Source organism: Zootermopsis nevadensis, unplaced genomic scaffold (genome assembly GCF_977971745.1).
Source record: "Zootermopsis nevadensis isolate Lab colony 2312 unplaced genomic scaffold, Znev_1.0 Znev_ptg000011l, whole genome shotgun sequence".
Classification (NCBI taxonomy): domain Eukaryota; kingdom Metazoa; phylum Arthropoda; class Insecta; order Blattodea; family Termopsidae; genus Zootermopsis; species Zootermopsis nevadensis.
In genome coordinates, this window is record NW_028259143.1 from 15,673,030 (window position 1) to 15,696,253 (window position 23,224).

The 23,224-nt window shown below is 39.1% G+C and overlaps 2 protein-coding genes and 1 long non-coding RNA gene across 10 annotated transcripts in view; 1 reads left to right on the forward strand and 2 right to left on the reverse strand.

The window, feature by feature from the left end:
- The window catches only part of Zasp66 (PDZ_signaling and DUF4749 domain-containing protein Zasp66), a 66,938-nt gene extending 60,651 nt beyond the window's left edge, over positions 1 to 6,287 (reverse strand). Inside the window, exon 1 of the mRNA XM_022067343.2 lies at positions 6,101 to 6,287. Within this exon, the coding sequence (XP_021923035.2) occupies positions 6,101 to 6,163 (63 nt within the window). The 5' untranslated portion in view covers positions 6,164 to 6,287. The remainder of the gene's footprint in view (positions 1 to 6,100) is intronic.
- Positions 28 to 9,998, forward strand: LOC147874145 (uncharacterized). Its single transcript, XR_015534820.1, has 2 exons — positions 28 to 120; positions 7,193 to 9,998. It is a non-coding gene; the product is annotated as an uncharacterized LOC147874145 (long non-coding RNA).
- Positions 8,855 to 22,008, reverse strand: Coq3 (ubiquinone biosynthesis protein COQ3, mitochondrial). 8 transcript variants are annotated; one of them, XR_002543577.2, is made up of 9 exons: positions 21,448 to 21,527; positions 17,713 to 17,788; positions 17,020 to 17,166; positions 14,213 to 14,339; positions 12,808 to 13,050; positions 11,124 to 11,283; positions 10,750 to 10,984; positions 10,435 to 10,490; positions 8,855 to 10,279 (listed from the first exon to the last, which is right to left on the reverse strand). XR_002543577.2 is itself a non-coding variant. In XM_022067351.2 (7 exons), the coding sequence occupies exons 2-7, from the start codon at positions 17,775 to 17,777 to the stop codon at positions 10,866 to 10,868; spliced, it is 861 nt and encodes a 286-aa protein (XP_021923043.1). In that variant the 5' UTR covers positions 17,778 to 17,788; positions 21,929 to 22,008; the 3' UTR covers positions 10,583 to 10,865. The 8 variants fall into 8 exon arrangements, 6 of the variants coding, with proteins under 6 accessions (XP_021923043.1, XP_021923040.2, XP_021923039.1 ...); XR_002543575.2 differs by having other exon boundaries at positions 8,855 to 10,490; XM_022067351.2 differs by lacking the exons at positions 8,855 to 10,279; positions 10,435 to 10,490; positions 21,448 to 21,527 and adding an exon at positions 21,929 to 22,008 and having other exon boundaries at positions 10,583 to 10,984.
- Between the last annotated feature and the right edge of the window lie 1,216 nt (positions 22,009 to 23,224).

The window sequence follows — 23,224 nt, forward strand, 5'->3', positions numbered from 1 at the left end:
GTAACTTTACGTGGCCAATGCCAATGGCAGTTCTAACAGACAGCAAGCAGGAAGCCTGGAAACCAACTATGTGCTGTGAGCAACGTAAACCTAGATTTTCATTTCTTTTACGCGGTCTAGGTCAGTTTCTAAAATTCTTACGTGATTGTAAACATTTAAGAAGGGGAAACCAAGGTCAGAAACGTTTCAACAGCCGTGTTACACGTCCCGTGGGTATGGCTGCTATGCCGATCGTATTTTGTTTTTGTCTCAGACCGTGACGAACGTTGTTGTTCGATGTTTTTATTTTGGTATGCACTTTCATTGATTAACGTTGTACTAACCTGTGATAATATGAGATGTATTCATCTCTACTTGAAACTTCTATAAAAGTACAATCTGACAACAGTGTTTGAGCTTTGTAATATCCTCATCTCTTGAAGCAAAATATTAATTTTTACTCACTGTAAGGTTAATTTGCTGTAACTGTCTGGGCTTGAAATATCAACAATTACATTTTTAACCCAACTCCCTTCAACTGATTTTATGTGTTAAAGCAGAAACGTATTTTCACAGCTGAATGTTCCACGGAATTTTCTGTATAGACCGTGGAAAGGAATGGCATGGCAATGTATCGGACTTGATTATAATGCTTACCGTTTCATTTATACTGCCACATTGTAGCGGACGGCAGCTAACACTCGGATTCCCATTAACATAACATAGGGAATATTTGACGTCATCGTGGGCGTAATGCGAGGATGACGGAGAAACAAGAACGCTGTATAGGAGTTTGATTACGCGTGTATAATTCCACGTCTGTCTTGTAGCGACTATTTCCTTTCCTTCTCGCTCAGCAGCGCCATTTACTTCTTCGTCGTGTTTCGCTTGTTTCACACGCCGTCTGTCTGTCTCGTCTTTCAACCGGCAGGTCGTGCTGCCATCGATCAGCGGTCTTGCAAACTATGTTCTCTCGACAACGTGTGAACGGATTTTCATGAAACTTATTACGGTGCTCGCTGTTTTCATGTGCAGTGAATGCAAACAATAGGACTTGCAAATTAATATTTAAAACCATAACAATGCATATATTTTTCGGATATCTTTCAGTTTTAACCAACGCGTTCCATAGCCACGAGGTGCTACATAGTTTCGTCAATATTTTTATCTTGGATTTTTCCAACATTTCATCTGCATATTGTTTAACGTTCTCTGCTAGATTTATAATAATCGTGGCTATGTATTTATAGAATAAAAGGTATAATGCGTGTCTGAAAATACATTACATATTATTTTAGCGGAAATAATATATTTTACAGAAAATTTTTGCACGTGGTGTACAATATTTCTTGGTTTTTTTTACAGTTTAACATAGATTTGTCTCATGAACGAATATGTTAAATGTTGGTTTTATTTCGTCAATATCTAAAAACGCATTACGTTAAATAACCCACAACGTGTTTGGACTTCTTTGTCTGAAATTTCTAGATCATTTGTCAGATGGATATTAAATGTTTGATTAGCGACATAACCACGTTTCCCAACTCCTGTCGGTTTGAAATGTAATCTTCTGACTTATGACAGTGTTCCACAGACAGTTTACCCTAAATATGGAGGTAACAGGTTCCTCCGAAACGTTAGTAACCACCTACAACACTGTGATGCGTCATAACCTAGAAGACGACGATCCAAATTCTCACCGCCTTGTAACCATAGATATAATTTCCGTTTTTGTGAATAAACCAGTTCGATGATCGCGGAAAATCTTAGCCGGTGTGAAGAATAAGAAGAACGTTTCGTGTTGTTTTCAAGGTCGCGTGAAAGCTGCCGGTGCTTGCCTTAACAATAGCTGAGACGCTCGACAGAGCCTGGCGCGCGATGACCGCGGCTAAATTTGGCTACATCAGTCACCGGAAACTACGACTGTCCTCATTGGTCGAAGAATTACAACCTGTGTTTTGATTGGCCAATATTTTATTGTGCGCCGATTTTATGTGTCACACACAAACAAACGCCTTCTCTGATGCGTTCCAGATCCCGTCGCTGCCTTGTTAGAATTTGTAACAAATACGACTGGAAGGTAAATCATTTTTCACGGCGTTGCATCAGTTGCAGAGGCTATTTAACAACGAATAAGACGTGAAGATGAACGTAAAGATGTCTTTGCCTTGTCATTGATTGTTCTACTGGGTTACAACGCCTTGTGGATCTGTAGATAGTTTCGGAGATACAAACTGTCTGCATCTATTCGAACACGGAGACAGTACGTTCTTCCTATAAAGACACAGCGTTACAGCCCAGAAGACGAACATCGAAAGAAACTTTAAACGCGTTGTCTTGGGTTGTCTTATAGAATGTTCATCTCCTTCTCGTTTAGATATAAATGGAAAACGTTCTTTTATCTAAATGAATCTCCCTGTTTGTTAATTTCTATGGATATTCCACTGATCCTTACACCGAAATCTGCTTATACTTTTGTAAGCTTGCCTCATCTGTTCAAAAACATCGGAGAATAATTACAATTTTATTGTAACGTGCTGACCAAGCCTTTTGTATAAGAGAAATGTGATATCAGTTCACTGTATAATCAGCTTTTAACTGCAACGAAGGCACAACCATAAGTTTTACAAATCATAGTAACAGAAATTAAAAGGTTTTCTGCTAAAATAACCTAATTTAATGACATGGCCACACTTAACATCAAACGAAACCCTTTCAAAAATTATTACAGAATTAGTAAAAGGACGGTGTATTTCTTTCTGAAATTTAGTAACCGGCAAGAATCTTAATGATTGACCTTGAGACAATTCAATTGTCGATCAGGCCTCTACTATCTAAGCTAAAAATATCACGCCTTTTTCTCTGAAACCAGCATAAGATTATTTCGCATTAATTTTAATTCATACCAACGTCTCCAAATGAAAAACACACGCGGCTGGTACCTGATGGTCCAATTTGTTTGACCCCAAAATTTGGAAAGAGTAATACAATCCCCCCGTATCACCTACAGTCTACAGATCAGGAGAAAATCCCTGCTAGGAATTCGATATACGCGCATGCGCGACATTTCGCGGTGAGTGACGACCGATCCTAAAAACATTCGTTCCACAACCACTGAACGAACAACAGACGACAGGCTTTCATGTGTTTTAATGGGTACAGCTTTAAGATTACCTCACAGCGGCACAGCGATTTAATCTAGAATATTATCGCAACACCCGCAGAACACATTAAAAGTGCGCTCACTACACGCTAATTTTAACTGCTTGATGTTTTCAGTCTGTGTAGTAGCGTAAAACTCTGACGTGTCACACTCCCCACCAATAGCAGCCCTCTAGTCCACCAGGCAGTAAACATTCCCCCCCGCACCGACCAGAAACTTCCCCCAGCAGGGATTTTCTCGTGGTCGGTGGACAGTACCAACCCACCGGTGCCCGTTGCATGACAAGCTTTCTGATTGATGTTGGTACCAACCCATGTTTAATGAGCGGGAACCATGGGTTCAGAATCTATATAGCCCTCTTGCACACCCACTGGGAATACAGCGTCATCGAAAACTCATTCATTTAATTCACGAATTAGAACTTTTCTCCGATCAAACATTTCCACAAAATGATTTTGTCAGCAGTTGTTTGCTGTAGATCCGTTGAAAACAGGAAAATAATCTGAAATTAAGTCATGATGCTGAATGACCTCGACAAGGAACATGAGCTTTCTTGCCAAATAAAATAAATTTATGGGTTAGTTACATAATGTTAACGACACGATGTACAGAGATAAAAGTGACAAGATATTTTCTGTACAATAGTGTTATACGAGGTGCGATCGGAAAGTTTTAAGACTGTGTCAATAGAGGGCGAACCGGATGTAGTACGAGCTTCTGCCGCTAGGGGGTGCGGCCTACATTCATAGTGAATCAGTGTGCCAGCCGGCATCATCGAATTACCATTTGTTTCTTAGTTACGGGCGTTTTGGTAGTGCATTACACCGACCGTCCTGCGATTTCGGAATGGCGTGTGCATCAAATTTTGCCAAAGACTCGCCAAAACGGCTACGGAAACCTATGAAATGCTGAAGCAAGCATTTGGGGAGTCCGCAATGGGTCGTGCACAAACTTTTGTGTGGCATTCACGTTTTAAAAATGGCCGAACCTCTGTCGATGATGACGAGCGTTCTGGACGACCATCTCCGAGCACAACGCCCGAAAATGTTACGAAGATCGACGTCGTACCATCAACGACTTGTGCGACATTGTTGGGATAGGCTATGGGACCTGTCAGCTGATTCTAAAGGAAGAACTCCACATGCGACGCCAAGGCTCCTGTCTGAGGACCAGAAGCAGAATCGACTTCTCGTTTGTCAGGAGCTCAAAGATCTTGCAAGAACCGACCCCAACTTCCTTTCTAAGCTCCGTGTGACTTCTTCCTCTTCCCAAAGATGAAAATTCAGCTAAAGGGAAGGAGATTTGAGACGATAGAAGAGATTCAGGCAGAATCGCAGATGGTGCTTGACAGGCTGACAAAGAAAGATTTCCAGGGATGCTTCCAGGCTTGGCAGCGGCGCTGGTATCGTTGTGTTCACTCCCAGGGGAACTACTTCGAGGGTGATGGATGAACTTAATACCTGAGATAAGTGTACGGGTTTTTATACGCGCAGTCTTGAAACTTTCCGATCGCACCTAGTACATCTGGAACTAAATACTTCAGTCGATTGTCTTCTGTGTTGTCAGATCGCTAGTGTTAATCGTTCTTCCTATTTTGAAGTTTCAGACAATAAACTGTCAGAAATGCGGAGATAATGGACGAGTAGTTACTGAAGGCAAAGTAAGTTTGCTTAACACTTTGACCCGAAACGTCCTTAACGATTATTGGCAAGCAACCCAACTGCGAAAATGACTTTCAATAGCTTCTAATGTTAAGCACAGCAGCCAGTTCAAGATGTCAAGAATAACAGTGTAGCCCCACTTTAAACCCGAAATAACTTACTCGTGTATTGATGTAAGAGGCAGTTTTGGTTCCTCTACGACAGAAGTTGTTTTCAATAACGTCATATATTATGAGGGACATTTTTGTTTCTCCTGTTAAGCTACTTTTGGCCATAAATTTACTGTAATTTTAATATTTAATATTATTTTCAAATGTAATATTACATTTGGTGGTGGTGATTGGAAGCCACGAACTGTCATTGTAGATAAATATCAAAGTAGACTCAAAAACACATTCTGCCAAACATTTATCACACGCCACATTTTCTAAAACAAGGTCATAGTAAACAAGGAAAGGATTAATTGAATAAAAATTTCCTTTGATATTATCCATCGTCTAGTAAATATAAAACGTAAAACGACGTTTCGGAGATGGGACTCTATCTCAGAAACGTCGTTTTACGTTTTATATTTACTAGACGGTGGATAATATCCAAGAAAATTTTTATTCAATTGACTCAAGAAGTTTTAGATTTGATAAGGAAAGGATTATTTTACCACGTGATTTATACTTCCGTGGATTATTTTTTATTACGTACTGAAATAAAACGCTGAGTTAAATCAAAGTTTGTGGACATTTTGTAACGAATGTATGAGGCAGAATTAAAACTTTTTTTTTCCAATAAATAACGAAACTCATTACGTTTTAGGCGTACGATCTATAAATCAATACGTAACTCAGATATAATATAATTAAAATATTTTATCATAGCTGAGTAAGAAACAGGCAGGACCAGATAAAATTAATTACATCTTAACAAATTTATTATGGCGCCGATAATCACACGGATACTTAAGATTGAAGATTACTCTGATAAAATATTAATATCGTCCACAGTTGGCCTATGGTATCGGTAATCCTGACTGAAGATACTCGTAATTCGCGTTGCGCCCGCTAGGATAATGTCAAGACAGCGTCTCAACCATATTGAGGACATATTGCGTGCAGATATTTGGCCTACAGAATCTCTGCTCATCTCAGTTAGAAGTTATGTCCCCGTGATGTGGTAATGATTGATAACGTAACACGTACCCTATCGAAATGCCTCTATTTTTAAGCTGACGTTGCTATGGGACCGTCCCCTCTCCCCTCCACTAACTGCACTAGTCACTACAGCCTATAACTTATTTACTTACGTAATATCGTTCGTCGGGGTCTGGTTTATTCTCGGGGATTCTCCAGAACGATGGTCTCTGCATTCTTTATGAAACTTGATAATATTTACTTTTACTCTCGAAAATCTAACTGTGCAGAATCTTCGGATGTGATCTTGAGCTTGATTCAGTGGAGTAGTTAAGTCGTCAAATGAAATTCTCGAAGTCGCCGGTGGATAGATGAAGGAGCGGGGAGAAGGGAAGGGAGACAGTTTTCTGGGGGTCATACTATGTTTAGCATGGCTACGGACGGACAATACAATCGATTCTTCGTGTATTTTTTTTTCCCCAACACAAATAGATGGGAATTTTTAAAGAAGATACATTTTTAAAACCATGTATTGATGAATTTCGGATAATGTAACCTACCATGGACGATAGTTGACCTTTGCACTGTCTCAAATTTGTTTCAAACAGTAATGCTTTTACAAAGAAGTTATTTGTTCATTTATAGAAGATTCCCGATTGTCTGGGAAATATATTTTGCCGGAATAAATTTAACCCCGGATAATCCGCAAAAATTAAAGAATAACACACAAATGTAACAAATAAGCAAGATTATTTACAGACATACACAAATTAAATTTATAAAGTTTTACTAATAACATTAATTATTTTACACAACTGAGAAATTACTGTAACAATGTTAATAAAGGAAAATATACCGGATTCCAGCAGATAGTAACAACGTCCTATTGCCATAGACTTCATATTTTAGCAACAACTGATTTATGTTAATACGTTGAATATGTTTTAAACGTTCTAACTTTTACAACAGGTTTCCTAAATTAATTATCACCTTACGTTAAAACCAAACAGACCCTGGTTAATCCGGAAACTACCATATATAAAACTTAGGTTAGGTTAAGTTAGGTTAGGTACGGTGGAGATAAGGATTTCTCTTTATAGCGAAAAGTTTCTCCCAGCAGGGCGCTTTGGAAAATAAAATTGCTCAGTATTGACTTGAAAAACAAGTAAGTCTAATGTAGTATTGGAAGACAAAACATGTACTCAATTTACTTCAAATAAGGAACAGAGTAACAGAAGTATCTGTACGTATAACTTACATTTCAGTTGACATGATGTAAACATGAAGTACGAAATGGCCACACGTGACAAAATGCCATCATGAGACTTCTATACAAGACCATGCAGGGAAGATCCCGGCAAGGACAATACTCGATGCAAATTGAACAAGTTTCTTCGAAGTCAACTGTGATAGTGCAGCTGTAATGTTGGTAGTATCTAACTATGTTGAAACCATCTGTGGTATTTACATTCATCACTCTCCTCGTGGAAACTTGATTTTCAAGTTAATTGCCCTCGTCATGGTGTGGGAAGCTCTGTCTCCCTCTGTGGCTGCTAAGGAGCCAATTTTCCACTCTCTATATAATATATGACGGACTGGATTCATCTGGCTGAGAATAGGGACCAGTGGCGGGCTCTTGTGAATACGACCATTTTTGTAAGTGTCATTTTTCGATCACAATAACAGTAGAGTCTTGTCTGTTGTTTTGGTGTCAAATCTATTGCAATTCCCTAGGCAAAATGGGTAACTATTCACTTTGCACCGATTATTCGAAGCATCCATTTTGAAGTTGAACTAACGTGTTCATGTGTGTTGTGATTTAAAGAGAATCATGCAGATTTTCAGGGATAAACATCTTGAACATTGATGTTTGTATTTATCCAAATTTCTTGTACAACAATATCGACACTCATGAACTGATACAGTAGCTCACATCAATAATTTTCTAAATCTGCCATTAGGTGGCACCACTAGTCAAGCAGCCTTTTATGTTACTGTCCTGTTAACTCATTCTGCCATGCCATTTTGTTTTGGGCTATAGGACACTATTGCTTATTGTTTGATCGTATTTCTGTGAGTAGCTTGAACTCCATAAATTTAGTATTAACTTCACCCTTTGATTTCTACAAGTAACCACAGGTCTTCCTGCTAGAGGCATCTGTCAGTTAGAAAATATTGTGCTCTGCCACGTGATGTGTTCAACACCGCGTCATATACAGCTGTGTGCATAAGTTCTAGCACTTCTGATACACACTTTGCTTCAGTTTTCTCAAAATATTTTCTGCTTTGTTTCCCTTGGACACATGGCTCATAATTTCTACTTGTTCATGCCCATTACCATGCCTCAGAAAATTCGTATCCTTTTCATTCAGATGTCCTAACCTATAATGCCAGAGGTAACAGAATGGCATTCTGACTGCAGTACAGTCTTCCTCAAGCCCTCCATCTGGAGCCCGGTCCAGCCACCAGCCCTTGTTGCAGGGGCCTCCACTTTTCTTAATTCTGCAGCCACTCTGACATTAAATTTGGCAAGCAACATTTTAAGATTATAATCATTCCCTTTTCTGCCATCTTACTGACAAGAGATTAGTGAAAGTTACAGAACCAACACAGCACACTGGACAGTCTAAACACCATTTCCATTAGTATGAATTGTCACATCATCGCTCCTTACACGACCCAGTTTTTCACCATTTAATGACGTAATTTCTTTATGTACGTCCAACTTACTTAAGTTCTGCATCCAGTCATGTAAACTGTGGCACTTTACGGTATGGTATGATGGCAGAAGATTTTATGAAACTTGAATATGATTTTGCACAGAAAGCAGCAGGAGATTAATGGTTTATGGGATTCATTAGGAGACATTCAGATATAACTCCATGTTCAGAGGATTCCAGTTCAGTTTCTAGGGCTAGAAGATTCAGTTGTCGACAAATGATTTGTTTATGCATTTTCCTGTAGGAACTAAAAGTCTTTACAAAATGGTTGACACTAGTGTACAAACTTCAACAAAAAGCCTCCCAAAATTCTTTCAACTACAGGAAAGAAACAAGTGGAAATAACAGCAATTTGCTGCTGCTATGCAACTCGCTTACTGACCATTTCTAATCTCCCACAAACACAGAGAAATGGCTTCTTGATTGAGCTCCAATAGGACACCTGGTGTCTTGTGCAATGGATGGATCAACAGAGAAATGTTTTGTCAGTGGCTGGAGTTCTTTACTGAAAAAATTCATGACCATGTATATTTTGAATCGTTCTCTTTAGCTTTAAAGAAGTTCAATGTAAAAATGTATAGTCTTTGGATGTCTTAATAACTATTTAAGTTTTAATTGCTGAGATTTTAAAATGTGCAATCAAAACTGAAAAACAAGAAATCAGACATACCAAAACTAAACATTCTCCATCAATATTTCCTGGTATGTTCCTATGAGAACTTTTTAATAACAAAAATGCCAGCCTGCAAGATACACAACTGAAATAAAAATCTGCACAAAGAGACTGATAACAATCTCAGTTACATTACAATACCCCAAAATAACCACTTTCTACAAACAAAAAGAATATTTCTATTTAATCTATAATACAGTTTTAATTAATCTGCAAGAAATGATTTTCCGAAGTCATGAACCCTTTACATGTACTTAACACGATACTTCACTCAGAAAAACTTCTCCATTCTGAAAACATCTGATGTTTAGTAACGCAACACGTACACTCGGCCCGTCGAGACATCGCTCCACACAGTTGGCTGGGTGTGTATCATGCCACCCTTGGAGAGGGGACTGAGGGATGAGAGACATTTAGAATGTGGAGTCAGTCACAGCATAAATTATTTCTGTCAGTTGAGTGACAGGGTTTTTGGTGGCAGAACTAGCAAGTAGAGAACTGCGTACTAAATAGCTGTGAAGACGATGGTAGACGAGTGAAAATTGAAAGTATTTGGACTTTAACATAATTGAAAATGAGGAAAATTATTACAACTGCAGTTTGTAGACCAACAGAAAATTAATTAAAGAAGAATGATTAATTGTACTAATTCATATAATAAATTCAATTTCAACAAGACTGCATGTTTAACTACTGATTATGTTGCAGTAATGTTAGCGAAAATATACTTCATTCGCTACCTGTCATGAGGTATCTTGAACGATTTTGCTACGTTATCACATAAACAAAGCTCAGCATGAAAATGGTTAATGTGCATGGATTATATATTGATTATGTGTTCATCAGCATGTATTAAACTGAAAAAGAATACATACTCTGTGGGCGGGCGGGAAAAAATTCACGCATGCAGGTCCCCTACACCCCTCCACCGGAGGACACCTCCCGTGCTTCATTTGTTTCTGTGGGAAAAATTAAGGTCCGATACATTTTGAACAGACCTCGTACAATACTCTTGGAATTATTATAGTTCCATTTCTTTTTTATAAAATGACATTAACTTTGGAATTAAATTACAGCTGTGTGTAAGCAGTCCTTATTATATGTCCTTTCCTACCTTCTGGTAATATCAGACAAAACGCTGTTGTATGTGAGGATCACTGCCACCACTTACTGTTAACAAAAAAATTTTGATGTAAATTTACATCACACAATGAAAAGGTCTGACATCTTATGTGTTTTCCAATACATGAATACAAATTACATTCATCACCCCACACTTAAACACAGTATATTATATCAGTAATCACTACAGCAAATTCTTTAGTAAAGCTTAATTCCATGTGATGATTTTATTACAAGATTTTAGAAACATAAAACTCACATTTAAAAACCTATGAAACAAGTCTATGGAATTTAATGTGATACATACAATTATTTGTATTCACTGGAACACCAACTTAAATTCTTGAACTCTCAATCATTTCCTTGTATAGAAACTTAGTTTAGGTATCTCTTCATTCTGTGACGTCGTTCAAGGCGACACAATCAGTGCTGCTTTCGTACTGCATGGATAGCGTAGTTGATACTGGTATCTGATGACCAATGCCATTCATTTGACAGAAAATTATACCGCATCCCATGGATGAGTTTTGTGGTACATCCATCTAAAATTACGTAACATTATAGAAGGGCTCTTTTTAATCAATACCTATGAATAACAGACTGCAGTAATTACAGATAACAGATAATGCTGATAACAGCCGCTATGTAAACTGAATAATATTTTCCCTTCAGTATACTCACATTTCTCAAGTAAAGCTTGTACTTCAAGTGGCGTAATACATTTATTCAAATCATGAGTCCCTTGCGGCACCACTTTCAGAACATATTCCGCCAAGAAAATACCAATTGCCCACATTAAAATTGTTCTGTTCAGAGTTGTGATGAAGATGGATCCACCAGGCTGAAATATAACAAGACACGGTAACATGCATCTAGAAAAAAATAATACACAATTCTTGTCCTTTGGTTTCCATAGCTAGAATTTAATTTACAAATTCAGCTTCTGAAGATTAACTGCATCAAGTGTCGAAGGTGTTACGATATTTCAAAAAGCGCTGCAATTGTCATCTTCAGGGTAAATATCTGTGGATAAGAAAGGGAAACCCCATTCCAACAATTCTTAAACATCAACTATGAACATTTTGGAATCTCCATAAAATAACTAACAGAAAAGAGACCTGAAGAAAAAATAATTCTCTGCCTACGTGTGCAATGTATTTCAAGCAGTATTTATCGCCCTGATGACGGAGGCAGTATGACCTCTGAAACAGTGGTTAACATCGACCAGACTACACAGCGCAACAACCCAGAAGACAAGAAATCTTCATACTCTGATGACGGAGGCAGTATGACCTCTGAAACGTTGGTAAACATCGACCAGACTACACAGCGCAACAACCCAGGAGACAGAAATCTTCAAACTCTGATGACGGAGGCAGTATGACCTCTGAAACGTTGGTTAACATCGACCAGACTACACAGCGCAACAACCCAGAAAACAGAAATCTTCATCGCCCTGATGACGGAGGCAGTATGACCTCTGAAACGTTGGTTAACATCGACCAGACTACACAGCGCAACAACCCAGAAGACGGAAATCTTCATCGCCCTGATGACGGAGGCAGTATGACCTCTGAAACGTTGGTTAACATCGACCAGACTACACAGCGCAACAACCCAGAAGACAGAAATCTTCATACTCTGATGATGGAGGCAGTATGACCTCTGAAACGATGGTAAACATCGACCAGACTACACAGCGCAACAACCCAGAAGACAGAAATCTTCATACTCTGACGACGGAGGCAGTATGACCTCTGAAACGATGGTAAACATCTACCATACTACACAGCGCAACAACTCAGAAAACAGAAATCTTCAGTCTTCTTAAATTCCCAGTTATGCAATGTCACGTTGAGACAAATGTGAAACTGTTCAACTGACTTGACTTTTGTTTGCTACAGCTACCACTTAGTTGATGTTTAAGCTTTTTATCAAAATTACCCATGTCCTGGTAATAAATTAATATTAACCTTTTATTTCACTAAGTGTTATAAAATTACTTAAATTAGCTGCTGTTGATGGGTCGCTATTAACATTCCTGAGTTCAATAACAATTTTGCCTGTAGATATGAAAGTCCGTGCTTAATTCCAAGTATACATTCCTTCCTTAATTTTGGCATGTTACATTTTTTATTACTCTATGCAAGACATCACACAACATTATATAAACAACTGAAAATTATTCCATATGTTAACTGTCCTTTGTTAACGACACTACTAGTTCTGAATACTTCACATTATTTAGTTATTTCCCTTTAATTGTACATGTCTACAATTCACTTCTTTTGGTGAACTATTCCATTTCACTCATCGATTAATACTGAAAACGACCAATAACAATAACGCACACGGTATACCTTACCTTCAATGTTGATATGCATGCATCCAAAAACAAATCTTTGTGAATGACATGTTCCAATACTTCTGTTGCCACAACTGCATCATAACAATCTTTGTGTTCCTTTGCATGTTCCTCTATCGTTCTGCACGTGTAAATAATGGAGTTTGATATATTAGGATCTTGACACACATGTGAAGATGCTGTATCAATCATATTTTGACTTGCATCAATTCCAGTTACGTTAGCACCAATTCTTGCGAGTGGCTGCAAAATTTATTTGATATGAATAAACGAATAATTATACAGCACAGTAACCACTGAAAACAGTTTCAAAAACTTAATGGAACAGATAACTTCTTGAAAACGTAACAGTCACTCAGCTAGTCATGAAACTGCCCAAACTGAAAGTTCATTCACCTTTTTAATTTTAAAGACCAAAATAAATGTTGGTGCTATCTGAATGAGTACACACTCGGGATAAAATGACTCGAAAAAAATTGAAAGGATCCATATAATCATACATTATAAAATATTTGGGGTCCGCAGTGGCTGCGCGGTCTGAGGCGTGGGCCTTGCGCCGCTCGGTCTAACATTTTGTAAGATCTAATTCTCAGTTAACTTGCCACAAAGAGTTCATACGAGGCGCGTCCTCAAAGTAAGTTTCCCTGGGGCCGTTTACAGAAACAAAACACAATTTCATGGAAATATTTATTGCAACAGATACAGCAAGTGTCCAGCTATTTTTCAACATATTCGCCACCGGAATTGAGACATTTGTCATACCGTGGGACCAACTTTTGAATACCTGTGTCGTAGAAGTCTGCCGCCTGGGATTGGAACCGCTGTGTGACAACCATCTCCGCCTCTCTGTCATTCTCAAAACGCTGACGCTGACCGGACAGGAATTTCTTGAGGTGTAGGAAAAGATGGAAATCACTGGGAGCGAGGTCCGGGCTGTAGGGTGGATGATTAAACACCTCCCAGCTGAACTCCTGCAGGAGACTCGCTGTCCGTCGAGCCGTGTGCGGCCTAGCGTTATCACTGACCGCACTTCACAGTCGGCGGGAGCTGGAATAAGAACCTCCATCTTCAACAGCTGCAACGATGCTACTGTGAGAACGCGGGAAGTACTGTTAGTGCATGCGCCATGCTACGTCATTGCTCTATCACGTACGCACAGTCGCTTCGCGCAATATAAGGTTTGCTAGCTGTGGGACGAGTGGAAAACTTACTTTGAGGACGCGCCTCGTACATCCATTTCCTGACTCTTCTGAGCCAAACAGATTAACAATATTTCATCAGGTGAACCTTTTCCATGACACAGGACAAATAACTGATGACAACTGTCCTGTGACTGGATTATAAGTACAAATTCTGGGACCCTTAAAAAAAAGGTTTAGGAACCTGAGATTTGCGTAACACATACTTCAGTCAGTATACCTCCACCACATCCAACCTCCAAAATCTTCATTCCATGCAGAGGCTGAGGACTTTGCCATTTTGCTAAATTAATCTGGCCTACATTAAGAAGGCCGTCACGTACAAATGGTATCCTGCAGGAAACAAGAAACTTACTGTGTAATTTTTATTAATTAAATTTTATATCTAGAAAATATATGAAGATAGACAATAAATTCTGGGATATATTTTACTGTACATCAAAGAATACACAACAGCGACAATAAAGCACAGATACTGATAACTATTTCTGACTTCATCATATCAGTAGAAAGTTGCTGCTTTGTAAGGTGAGTAAAACACTGTTTTACGTGCATCTGCTGACAGTGGTAACCAAATTATGAAATGGCTGACATTACAGGAGATCTGCCTGAATGTTCCACACCATCATTACTGCACAATTAATGACAAGATTTGTAATGACAAACAGTCAATCAAGTACTTTATTTGAATGTTCTAAAACATCTAAAAGGAAGAGTTAAACAGAAATAGTCCAAAAAATTGGAAGTGGGTTTGTGAATGTTGCATCATAACATAAAGGAATTTCAGATCATTCACAGAACCACTGCCCCATACATTTCATGGCACAGTGTTTAAGCTCAGGGAAAAGATTCCTGTCTTCTGGGTTGTTGCGCTGAGTAGTCTGGTCGATGTTTACCAACGTTTCAGAGGTCATACTGCCTCCGTCATCAGAGTATGAAGGTTTCTGTCTTCTGGGTTGTTGCGCTGTGTAGTCTGGTCGATGTTAACCAACGTTTCAGAGGTCATACTGCCTCCGTCGTCAGAGTATGAAGATTTCTGTCTTCTGGGTTGTTGCGCTGTGTAGTCTGGTCGATGTTTACCAACGTTTCAGAGGTCATACTGCCTCCGTCGTCAGAGTATGAAGATTTCTGTCTTCTGGGTTGTTGCGCTGTGTAGTCTGGTCGATGTTAACCAACGTTTCAGAGGTCATACTGCCTCCGTCATCAGAGTATGAAGATTTCTGTCTTCTGGGTTGTTGCGCTGTGTAGTCTGGTCGATGTTTACCAACGTTTCAGAGGTCATACTGCCTCCGTCATCAGAGTATGAAGATTTCTGTCTTCTGGGTTGTTGCGCTGTGTAGTCTGGTAGATGTTTACCAACGTTTCAGAGGTCATACTGCCTCCGTCATCAGAGTATGAAGATTTCTGTCTTCTGGGTTGTTGCGCTGTGTAGTCTGGTAGATGTTTACCAACGTTTCAGAGGTCATACTGCCTCCGTCATCAGAGTATGAAGATTTCTGTCTTCTGGGTTGTTGCGCTGTGTAGTCTGGTAGATGTTAACCAACGCTTCAGAGGTCATACTGCCTCCGTCATCAGAGTATGAAAATTTCTGTCTTCTGGGTTGTTGCGCTGTGTAGTCTGGTAGATGTTTACCAACGTTTCAGAAGTCATACTGCCTCCGTCATCAGAGTATGAAGATTTCTGTCTTCTAAGTTGTTGCGCTGTGTAGTCTGGTAGATGTTTACCAACGTTTCAGAGGTCATACTGCCTCCGTCATCAGAGTATGAAGATTTCTGTCTTCTGGGTTGTTGCGCTGTGTAGTCTGGTAGATGTTTACCAACGTTTCAGAGGTCATACTGCCTCCGTCATCAGAGTATGAAGATTTCTGTCTTCTGGGTTGTTGCGCTGAGTAGTCTGGTAGATGTTTACCAACGTTTCAGAGGTCATACTGCCTCCGTCATCAGAGTATGAAGATTTCTGTCTTCTGGGTTGTTGCGCTGTGTAGTCTGGTAGATGTTTACCAACGTTTCAGAGGTCATACTGCCTCCGTCATCAGAGTATGAAGATTTCTGTCTTCTGGGTTGTTGCGCTGAGTAGTCTGGTAGATGTTTACCAACGTTTCAGAGGTCATACTGCCTCCGTCATCAGAGTATGAAGATTTCTGTCTTCTGGGTTGTTGCGCTGAGTAGTCTGGTAGATGTTTACCAACGTTTCAGAGGTCATACTGCCTTCGTCATCAGAGTATGAAGATTTCTGTCTTCTGGGTTGTTGCGCTGTGTAGTCTGGTAGATGTTTACCAACGTTTCAGAGGTCATACTGCCTCCGTCATCAGAGTATGAAGATTTCTGTCTTCTGGGTTGTTGCGCTGTGTAGTCTGGTCGATGTTAACCAACGTTTCAGAGGTCATACTGCCTCCGTCGTCAGAGTATGAAGATTTCTGTCTTCTGGGTTGTTGCGCTGAGTAGTCTGGTAGATGTTTACCAACGTTTCAGAGGTCATACTGCCTCCGTCATCAGAGTATAAAGATTTCTGTCTTCTGGGTTGTTGCGCTGTGTAGTCTGGTAGATGTTTACCAATGTTTCAGAGGTCATACTGCCTCCGTCATCAGGGCGATGAAGATTTCTGTCTTCTGGATTTAAATGCCAGAACGTCCCGAGACGTCGACCCAATGCGAAGAGTTAAACCACCTGACATGGCTGGTAGCCCAAGAAGAATTCATTATACATAGTCGCTGTAAAAGCTTCAGATCTTACAGAAAAGCGATTGTCATTCCTGCTTCGGATTCAGGACACCCAGATTTCAATCCTTAGCACAGAGACCGGTTTTTGATTTCTGAAATTTTTTCAGTCCTTCGAGGTAAATAGTAGGCAAGTTTCTTAAATGAAGTCATAACTGCTACTTACCACAGCTATTCATATTCATTATCCATACATAATTCTATTATTTCATTTTACACAATCAAAGCAACAGAGTGTCATTAAATAAACAAATAATGAATTGAAAAATAAATAAATACACTGTAAAACAATGTCACCTCAGCTTATTTAATGCATGAAGACCCCTCGTAACTCCTCTGTCATCCCACCACTTGCTGGCCATCTCACTGTGGTGCTTAATGTCAGCTTCGTCAACAGTTGACTGCTCAAGTTGAGGCCATTCCTGTTTAACGCTTGTGGTTGATCTGACAAAGAAAAAAAACTTTTCATGAGCTCAGAAATTCTGTGCTGGTATGCAACCATCACATCCTTAAGAAGCTAACAGTACACTCAGTTGATCAAGAATTTCCCCACACTTTATAGAACCTGAAGGATCATTGCCATGTTCACAACAGCCCACCATCAGCCCCTATCCTGTACCAGGTAAATCCTATACATACCCTCAAACCCAACTACCCCAAGATACATATTGTCCTCCCACACATGCCTAGATCTTCCAAGTGGTCTCTTCCCTTTGGGATATCCCATTCTCCCATGTGTGCCACATGTCCCACCTCTCATTCTCCTACATTCGATCACCCCAATAACTGATAATCGGTTCAAAATACGGGGCTCTCATTATGCACTTTCTCTCACTTCATCCTCAAGTCCCTCTTATGATCTTCAGTGCAACAACTCAGAAGACAACCATCATCATATTTCCTGCCATGAGAACTTGAAATCTCGCTTTACGTATCATATTTACACTATAAATTATTACCATTCTTATTTCAAGGAAATTTTCCACGTACTTGAACCTGCTTAGGCACGGACAAAGGCCAACTTGCAGCATTCTGGAAAGGGCATGAGAGTCCATTCTTGGATTATCTGCAAAACATTTAGTTTTATTTTACAACTATGTCATCACAAAATGAAACCATAAAAAGATGAGAAATAAGAAACATTCCGAAGATTTCTGTCTTCTGGGTTGTTGCGCTGTGTAGTCTGGTCGATGTTTACCAACGTTTCAGAGGTCATACTGCCTCCGTCATCAGGGCGATGAATATGCCAATGGGGTGTGTGGGGCTAGGTTTATAGGAGCCGGATTGCGCCCTGATGACGGAGGCAGTATGACCTCTAAAACGTTGGTAAACATCAACCAGACTACACAGCGCAACAACCCAGAAGACAGATATCTTCATACTCTGATGACGGAGGCAGTATGACCTCTGAAACGTTGGTTAACATCGACCAGACTACACAGCGCAACAACCCAGAAGACAGATATCTTCATACTCTGATGACGGAGGCAGTATGACCACTGAAACGTTGGTTAACATCTACCAGACTACACAGCGCAACAACCCAGAAGACAGAAATCTTCATACTCTGATGACGGAGGCAGTATGACCTCTGAAACGTTGGTTAACATCGACCAGACTACACAGCGCAACAACCCAGAAGACGGATATCTTCATACTCTGATTACGGAGGCAGTATGACCTCTGAAACGTTGGTTAACATCGACCAGACTACACAGCGCAACAACCCAGAAGACGGATATCTTCATACTCTGATGACGGAGGCAGTATGACCTCTGAAACGTTGGTAAACATCTACCAGACTACACAGCGCAACAACCCAGAAGACAGATATCTTCATACTCATCGCTGTGAGAACCTCAAATCTTACAAGAAACATTCCCTTTGCATCTTATCTTAACAATGACAAACCAGGAATTTGGCTTAACATGTACGCAGTCATGGGCACAGCTGCAACCCCCCCCCCCCCAACAAAATATACCTTCTCTTTATTCAATACATGCACATAACTAAAATTATTAAACAAGACAATTACAGGCAGGAAATGGTGTGATATTTACAGACAAACGTTTACAGCATACATAACACCTGGGACTAATCAACTTGGCAAACAAGATCAATAATTGAGGTTCCTGTACACATATTACCTTCCTAAACTTCCTATAGGCCATCATTAGGGTAATCCAATTTGTTCTTTAAACTTTATTGTCTGTGTGCCACAAGTTATACATGTTTCACCCAAACACAACAGTCAATAGACAAGTGGGCATGGGATAAGAAAATGTTCTGAAATACAAATTTACTTAGTTGGAGAAAAAGCATACAGAATCATGTAAATTTATTTCAAAAGTGCAAAAAGTATTGCAAATCATAAGTGCAGAACAATGGCAAAATACAGAATGTACCAAACAGATGTAGACACAGTCAAGAATCTGTTGTTCCTGCTGTTCGTCAGCTGCAAGGGGTCCATGTGGTATCAAAAAGATGAGGCACCCCCACATTAACATGATGTAAGAGCCTATCTTGACAACATTCTTTTGACTGACGGACAGGATGCAGAGGATCTGTTAAGTCTCCTTTATGATCACCAGATTTAAACCCACTTGACTTTTTCTGTGGGGTTACTTGAAGAGCATGGTGCACAGCACAAAGCCAGCAACACTTCAAGAATTCCAGCAAGAAATTGAATGGACAGCCATCCCAGCAGCAACTTTGGTGGTCGTTGTCAACTGTGCTGCAAAGCCAACGGTGGTCATAACTGAATGCGTGTATACATCTTTTTGGAGCACCTTGAATAATTGTAATATATTGATAGGTCATGAGAGTCGCCCTCGGTGGACTAGTGGTTAGTATGCTCGCCACTGACCCAAAGTTCACGGATTCTAACCCGGCCGATGTCGGTGGATTTTTAAGGGTGATAAAAATCTGTATCACAACTTCCTTTAGAGGGGAAGTAAAGCCAGCGGTCCCATGTCGTAGATTTACAGCATGTAAAAGAACCTTACGAGCATGAACTAGATGTTTCGTAAGCTAAATACAGCGGCCATTTCTCACCCAAGTCTCTCCTGATTCTCTACTAGATGGGTCTATCAGACAAAATCCGGATTGAATAAAAATTATGCAGAGGCAGTGGGCTGGTCACTCACTACTCATAAAAGCATGCTTCAAAGACAAAGAAACCTTCCACACGGGAGGAGGCCAAGGCTCAGCTCGGGCTGTTGCGCCATAGTCGAAGGTCATGAGGAGACTCAACAAAACAAATAAGAATAAGGGAGATCCTGTAATAACAGAAAGGAATATTAAGGAAAAATAAAGAAAATTAAAAATGACATATCAGCAGACCTGGAAGAAATTTCAGTAGAATTAAAAGTGGTGACTCAAAATTCTTGGACCTATTTAAATTCCTCTGTAACAAATGGTAAATTAGTAACATGGAAAATTACATGGATAACCTCCATATACATGTAAGGCAACAAAAATGTGATAGTTACAGAGGAAGATCTGTAAACCATATCACAGGTCCATAATACAATAAATGCTGAATTCAATATTGTGAAATAAAAAAAAATATAAAATATAAATGAAGTACTGATTAAAGATATTTTAAGTTTTGTCTGTTTGACACCAGGTTCTTGTGGTCCACAGGTTTTCTACATCCATTTGCTCTAACATTGTGGGATAACAGATGAAAGGTTACCAAAAACAATCATGAACTGCATACCTATGAAGGGTATATACGACATCTGAAAGTTAAACAATGGCCAGATAGGAATCAGTGGCACCTAAACACCAGAAAATAGCATCAGTCATTGACATTTTTTAAATAATTTTGCATGCAGTGCACTTTCTGCTGCAATGGTCTGTGAAGGACAATGTCACCATTAGACTACCTTACAAAGCTGTGTCATAGCTCAGGCAGTGGGTTGTCGGCCTCTTACTGCTACGGCCTTGTGTAACCAACTTAGGATTTGCAGTAGACAAAGTGGTAATGAGACAGATTCTTTTCCATCAAAAATTCCACAATTACTCCATACTTATTCATGGATAACCTGTGGTCCGGACAATGCTCATTTGGCACCAGAATTTCCACAGACACAATCTCCCCTGAGGAACAATACCAATTACCGCACACTAGTTGTTGGCAATTGTGCTACTTGTCCTGGTGAAAAAGGTATGATGCCCAATAGCTCCACAACAGTTCACCCACAGCCATTTAACTTATGCTAATTTCAGTTACACCTACAAGACATTTCACCTATATTTTATGAAGAATATTACATTTTACTAAGATATCCACAATATAAGTATAAAACAACAGATCCGCCTTTCATGCATCAAATTCTAACCTCAGTAAATATCAAAAAGGAGTTCACTATACTGGAATTACGCTATTCAATAATCCACCCACCCCTTCCATAAAAAGGTTTAATCGAACTTTCAGTCATCACTAAAAGAGTAAATTCTCAGCTACAAAAATACATATAAGCAATAGTGATCATGCTTCTTGGTGTAATTATTTTTGCTGATACTTCAGTTAACTGTAAATCAATCTTAACCATGAAATTATGCGTGTTGGAAACGAGTATTGTATTTGTGCTATGACATGTTCTACATACTTGGTTTAGGTCTATGAAGGATCTATAAAATGTAAATAAACTATCTATTTTACTACACTTCACGCAGGTACTAGTTTTCACCGTCTCCTATGGAAAAATTCGAACCTACTTTGGCGACTTGCTTGTAGTGCAAGTTGGTACTGCATGGGTACGATACTAAATCTGAAACAGAATAACCAACATAACATTATGAAAACCTGAAACCCCAACTAAAACCATTTCCCTTTTTCACTGGCGTACCACTAATTATAATTTAACACATAAAATGTACCACTAACCAGATGCATTCAGGGAAAACTTGTGAATGTTAATAGCTGTAATTGATAATAGCATCTCAAATAGTCAATTACATATATTTTGATCCACTTTTAACTTCTGTATTTACTTCTGATGGATTCAATGCTCGAATCATTACGTATGAAAATACGATTATGGATAAAAACATTACTATCTGTTTTTTCGCCATAAATATTCTTGTTCATTAACTGTGTAAATTTTGGGATTTCGTTAACAATTTCTACACATATAGGCACCATTCAAGAAATATGCACTGACATGTGAGCATAATTACGTGAATTTCATTAACTTACAAGTGGCATGACGTCCATACAAAATGTCAGTAATTTCCGACCAACCATTCTATGTTCGTGAAATTCGTGCGCAGGACGCCATTTGTTGTTGACTTAGCATACCTCGTGTCGGTTTATTTATTTTTTTTGGTTATGTTAGATTAGTGGGGTATTTGCGCAGCTGTTGTTTACTGGTGTCATGTAACTTTTTCAGGTGAGGGCACCCTGTGATCGTTATTATCGACTGCGGATATTAAAGAATAATGTTGTCTTCGCGTCACATGCAATTCTATTTGTTGCAAGCGCAAGAATTTTCCACTGGTTACCTGCTGACGTCATAAGTGAACCCAACAATGTAACCATTATGTAAATAATTAATGTTTTGATAATGCAAACAATTTTATACCATGGTTCCCAAGGGTTTTTTTAAATGATGGGATTAAATTATTTCACTGTTGAACTACAGCTGCTGACAGATTGATTGCCCATCCTGAGATAATTCATTAGTGAATGGAACAGTGGAATGATATTGACAAGGCAATACCAAAAGACTCAGACAAAAGTTTGCCCTAATGCTACTTTGTCCACCAGAAATCCCATATAGACTACCCTGGGTGTGAGTGTGGGCTTCTACAGTGAGAAGCCAGTGACTAACCACCCTATTTGGCAGGTGTTTCTGATATTCATAATAAGTCTGTTAAAATTACCTGAAACAGGGACTTTGAAACCAATTGCTTTCTTTCATTCCAATCTAGGTTATTATCAAACTACAAAGAAATGTTGGGTATTGCATGTGATGGACATTGTTGCTTGGAATATAGGGCAACCAGAAAAGTATGTTGTAAACAATAAAAACACATTTTCATTTCCATATTAAAAATTGAGGTGAACATAAAAGAGTGATGAAAGCCTTACTTTCATTCTCTTCAGTAGGTCTGTAGTTGAACTTTTAACACTCTGCCATTTCTTACACAGGGGTCATTCCACCTCAAGTGAACAAATGATGGACAAATCAATTGCACTTAATATCACCAAGTTATGAAAAAAGTGTAATCCCTTCAGAATTAGCATGTGTATTTCAGAGTGTACTGTGAATTAGAATTGAAGGTACACTTACTTCTTGATAACAGTGTTTTACATAGAAAGAGCTGCTATGTAAATTTTCCTCAGGTTTGGAATATCAAAACTCTGAAACTGTTTGTTGTATTCACATGTCATTACCCTCAAATGGAGTACTTGTAAGCCAAATTTGCCTTATTGCTCTTAGGAGCCAATTTGAGGTCAAATCTCACCACAAAATTTCATGATTTTTGTAAG